Consider the following 5,662-nt stretch of genomic DNA (forward strand, 5'->3'; position numbering starts at 1 on the left):
AGATTTGTGTTTTCAAGTGGGTCCTCTAGCTCTACTCCCTGCAAACTCAAACATCATACCAAACATACCCTATATATTGAGAATAATCATTCCATTAAAATAAAATTCTAATATTTTAAATTCTAAAGAGGGAAAAAAATGCAATTAAACATATTTTCCAAAAAAAAAAACATATTTTCAACTAGGGTTTAAGTACAACAATTTCTTTCCCTTAAACCCTGTCTTCCTCAGGTGAAGACCATTCCTTCGAAAATGACACTACCCATCTAACTTCCCAACCAAAAACCCCATTCCTCAACCCCACTAATTCAGTTCTACTCTCTGCCATGAGACACCTCTCCCCAAAAACCCTCTTTCTCTTCTCTTCTTCTGCTTCGTTTTCTTCTCGTCCCATTTTTCTTCTTCTCTCCAAATACTCTTCCTCTTCGTCTTCTACTCCGTTTTCGAGGCGCCAGGAAGAAGAGTCCCGAAACGTCAGAGTCTCGGTTTGGTGGGACTTTGAGAACTGCAATGTGCCTTCGGGAGTCAATGTCTTCAAAGTCTCGCGTAACATCACTGCGGCTATCAGAGCCAATGGGATTAAGGGTCCCATTGAGATCACCGCCTTTGGGGACATGGTGCAGCTCTCCAGACTTAAACAGGAGGCCCTTTCAGCCACCGGCATCAATCTCGCTCACATTCCTCAGGGTTAGTTTCTATTCTCAAAATAAAAAGCGCTTTGTTGTTTGTTTTGAGTTTGAGATATGCCGGATGGGAAATGCAGATGACTACCATATCACTTTGTTTGTGTTGATATGAATTTAGTATGCCTACGGTTGGGGAGAACTCTTGGAACTTAGCTGGCAACGATAATTAAATGTTATATGGGAGGGACATACAATGGAAATTGTGTAATGATATTGTATTATGTCAGAAACTTATGCATAATATTTTGATTATTCTACATGGCCAAATGTTTTAGAACTCCGGATGGTTTTAGCAGCTTCAGCTTCTTTTTTGACTAAGTTTGTTATTGTTGGGTTCTTCATTGTGTAAGGCGATACTTTAATTATCAAACTGCAGCTGGTGAAACAGAATTATCTCATGTATATAACATGTGAACCAAATAAAAATGATAATTTTTTTACTTTATAACGATCAGGAAGAGCAACCACATAGCGCCAGTGTTCTAAATTATTGTTTAAAAATGGCTCTCATAAATCTTCTATTTAGTGCAGGTGGGAAGAATAGCGCTGATAGATCTCTTCTTTTAAATCTTATGTATTGGGTTTCGCAAAATCCTCCTCCAGCACATCTTTTCTTAATATCTGGTGACAGGGATTTTGCTAGCATTTTACACCGGTTAAGAATGAATAACTATAATATACTTCTGGCCAGTCCGGGACATGCCCCTAGTGTTCTTTGTAGTGCTGCAAGTATCATGTGGCATTGGCATGATTTGCTTCGAGGTGAGAACCTTATGGGAAAATACTTTAACCAACCACCAGATGGTCCTTATGGTTCTTGGTATGGACATTATAAAGTGACACTTCTTGACCCTTACTCAGATCTTGAGAAACGAGGGTGTTTACAGATCGAGGAATTATCTGAACTCAGTATAGATGATAAGCCTAGTACAGATAATAAGCCTCATCCAATTCCAAAGGCAGTCCTCACGCCCTGTACAAATGATAAGCCTCATCCAGTTCCCAGTACAAATGTTAAGTCTCATCCAGTTCCAAGGGCAGTTCTGGAGCCCAGTACAGATGATAAGCCTCATCCGGTTCCCATGGGAATTCAGAAGCAGATTCATCACATAGTGAACTTACATCCTGAAGGACTCTCAATTACAGAGCTTCGGGATAAGTTGGGGAAATGCAGCGTGAATTTAAGTAAAGACTATTACGGATATAAAAGGTTTCTCCCTTTCCTTTTATCACAAAAGAAAATTCTAAGAATCAAAACAGAAGGAGATGGCCGTTACCTTATAAGTCCGGTCATCCAGAAATCTCCTGAAGCATCTAGGGACAATTCAGATGTTTACATAGAAACAGCTGGTAGCAATGAAGATAAAGATTTCAATACTCCTTCAAAGTTGAGTTGTGATGACAAATTTTTAAAAGTAGGTGAAAAAAAGAAAACATTACCACCAAAATTCCTTGAGAAGCAATCCATGAGTCCACCTGCTGACTTAAATGTGGAGAACAAATGGGAAAAAGCACAAAAGCCTCCTGTGGATGAGAATAAGATTGAAATGGTTAATAAACCAGAGTCTGACAGTACTTTTTCCCCTGGAGATGAGAAGATTGTCAAAACAGCTGCACCAGAATCTGAAGGTTCTTTTTCTCCTGTGTCGGAACAAGACACTCCATCTGAGATTGGTTTTTTAAGAAAAGTTTGGATAAAATGGTTTGGAAGTAAAAGTGATGGTTTTGATAATAAGACTTCGAAAGATCAAGAAAATTCTTGTACTTCTGCTGATTGTTCTGAGGAGAAAGGCCATACTACTCCAGTAGATCACTCTACTTCTGTGATTGGCTTGACAAAGGGAAAACATGAGGAAAAGCATTCAAAGTCAACAGATTCTTTTGTTGATTCAGTATTACCTCCATCACCTTCTTTGTCCACAAATGAGTTGGCCCTGGACAATAGCACCAGTACAAGTTCAGAGGCTTATGAGAACAAAATGGTAAGAAGGCCAGGGTTTCTTGATCGAGTCCGAAATTGGTGTAAATTTTGGAAAAGTTCCTCAAACTCTGACCATCTACATGGTCATTCCTCTGATAGACCGAACCTAATCACCAGTCATTCTGAAGAGCAGAAGCTTTTTCTGAAGGATTCATTTTGGAGTACTATGGAATCATTTTTCAAGACACCCAAAGGATCGCTTATTGTCTCTAAATCAATGACCAGGTTGTTCCCTCTGAGAATTTATTTATATAAATATCTTTTTTGTTATTTCCGAGTTGCTTGATTCTTATATTTGGACAGTATCATATTGCTGTTGAAAATTATATAAAATATTATAGTAAGCAATAAGATTTCAGTCAAACTATGAGTGCTAATGATAATTCGTGAAAGTTGCTTGGAATTGCAGGAACTGTGTTAATACCGTACAAAATAATCATTTTCTTTCCCTTTAATAAAAGCAATTATTAAACCTTAGAGAACTTCCCCTCCCTTGTGGTTGTTTCATTTTGAGCATGATTTCTATGTTGTTAAAGAACATGGCCATAACTATCTTGTAGCTTAATAGAACCTGTTGTCCATGCTTTATCTCAGGGAGCAGTTGGCACAAAATCTTCAAAGGGAAGGACCTTTAAGTCATCAGTCTCTTGTAGAAAATGATCTACTCCACTTGATTGATATATTAATATCAGAGAAGAAATGGGTGGAAGAATGCCCCTCAGAAGTTTTCCCTTTCAAACTCACTCAATTTGGGAAATCTGAGAATGTTACTCATGTAGTTTCATCACCTTTTACTAAAACAATTCCAGCCAGGTCCAATGATGAGATATTAGCTGACTGTCAAAAGCTTCTAAACGAGATGCTGAAAGAACACCCTAAGGGATTTTTTTTGGGTTTCTTCAGAAAACATTTTCTTGAAAGGTACGGATACTATCTTGATTTACAGAAGCTTGGTTTTAAAAAATTGGCATACCTCTTAGAGAATATGTCTGGCGTTAAAGTAGAGTCTGGTTACATAATCCCTTCTGATAATGCCCCAAATATTATGAGCGTGAAAAGTACTTCTGTCCCTGATAAACAAGAGGTCAAACATATAGTAGCCTTAGATAGTGAACCTTCTGATTCATCAAAGAATGGCAATGGTTCAGACTTGCTGTGGGATGAACTTGGGCCTGTTGCATCACCAAAATCTATGACTTCCAAACTTGGACCGGTGTTGAGGACTGAAGTTGAATCAGTGGAGAAACAGATGGAATTTGACTATGAGCCTGTCCTTTCTGATGATGACTTCTCTGATTCAGGAGAAACATCACCTGTGATTAGAGCTGAAGGGGAAAGAATGGCAAGAGGGGCGAAAGACGGTAGCTCTCTTCTTCAGATTCTTGATTCGTGGTACAGTAGTAAGGGAGGTGACAGTTGCAAGGACAAATCAGAGAATGTAAATGAATTACTTGATTTCTCAAAAAACACAGGGAAGTTATCTGGTTCATCTAAATCTGGTGCCAAAGGTGAAGCCTCTTTGAAAAGCATAGTGAGGAAGCAAAGGCCTCAGAAAAGGTACTCTTTTGTTTCAGACCAAGTTACTAATGACAGCAATGAGAAGCTCGTTGATGGAATATTAGGGAATTTAAGGATATACAATGAATCTTCTGCTTCAGACCAAGTTATTGATGACAATAATGAGAATCTGGCTGATGGTATACAGGGGAACTTAGGGAAATCCAATGATTCTTCTGTTTCAGACCAAGTTACTAATGACGATGATGAGCATCTTGCTGATGAGATTTTGGGAAATTTAAGGAAATCCGATGAATCTTTTGCGTCTGACCAAGTTACTGATGACAGTGAGAATCTCATTGATGGGATCTCAGGAAACTCAAGGAAATCCATTGAATCATCTGTTTTAGACCAAGTTACCAATGACAATAATAAGACTCCCGATGATGTGATATTAGTTGACTTAAAGAAATGCAATGAGTCAAAGAAGGAAGGTTCCAAGGTTCTATGTGATTGAGTACACAAGGCAACCGAAGACAAAATATCAGTACACTTGCTATTAATTCCCTAAAAGGAATTCAGGTGGTTAGTTTCTTACTTGAAAATTTTGTGGTGATATCAGTTACCTTATTATTGTTTAGCTCTAGGCTTTCACTCATGCATTTTCTTAAATAATATTTTTTGGAAGATGGAATGGAGGATAGGAAAGGGAAACCCGTTAAAGAACAGAGAAGTAAAAGGAAGGCACATGCATAGAAATGAGATTATACTTGGTTATTACTTGTAAAATTGAGAATCAAACCAAATTAGTTCTATTTTTGGTCTTAACTATTGTTACTTTTCAAGGCCACCCACAGTGGCAGAGAAGAAAATTACCATAAAATAAAATCAGGGCTTTAGTTTTGACAATATCATGACTCAAGTTCTATTAACATCAATGAATTTTGGTGTTAAGATAAAAATAGATAAATGTTAGTGTTCTTTTCAATATTTATTATGTTTTGATGATAGCTCTTTACACAATGCTTTTACATTTACAATTTGTTCTAGTAACGAGTGTTGAGAATTGTGCCTTGAAAGCATATGTAGTAGATATTGTTTTATGAAATAAATAAATGAATTGAATTTGTTATGCATATATTATTCTGTGATAATATTATGTAAATATTAGAAAAATTCTTAAGTTCATATATGTGATCTCAAACACGTATTGGTACGAGATGATTGTGTTTGAGATAAACGAACTTGAATTGGTCGCAGAAAAATAAAGCTATAGAATCGTTAGATTAATTACTGCAAGTACGGTCTACTAGTATTATGAATACATGTGATCTAGATCTGGATCACTGGTGTGGTAGGACACTTTAGTGGAGGTGCTTTATATATTAGAGAATATATAGAACTGGACCATATATGTTTATTAATATTTAGTTAAATACCGTTTCGAAGTATTAATTAAATATATCAACTGATGATCATATACAAATAGATCTTAATT

The 5,662-nt window shown here is 36.8% G+C and overlaps 1 protein-coding gene across 1 annotated transcript; it reads left to right on the forward strand.

Annotated features, from left to right (window-relative positions):
* Positions 1-207: 207 nt before the first annotated feature.
* LOC133803127 (uncharacterized) lies at positions 208-5,073 on the forward strand. The gene is made up of 3 exons (XM_062241088.1): positions 208-687; positions 1,218-2,892; positions 3,262-5,073. Exons 1-3 carry the CDS (start codon positions 327-329, stop codon positions 4,679-4,681), a joined length of 3,456 nt encoding a protein of 1,151 aa, XP_062097072.1. The 5' UTR covers positions 208-326; the 3' UTR covers positions 4,682-5,073.
* Positions 5,074-5,662: the final 589 nt, after the last annotated feature.

Source organism: Humulus lupulus, chromosome 1, assembly GCF_963169125.1.
Source record: "Humulus lupulus chromosome 1, drHumLupu1.1, whole genome shotgun sequence".
Lineage (NCBI taxonomy): Eukaryota > Viridiplantae > Streptophyta > Magnoliopsida > Rosales > Cannabaceae > Humulus > Humulus lupulus.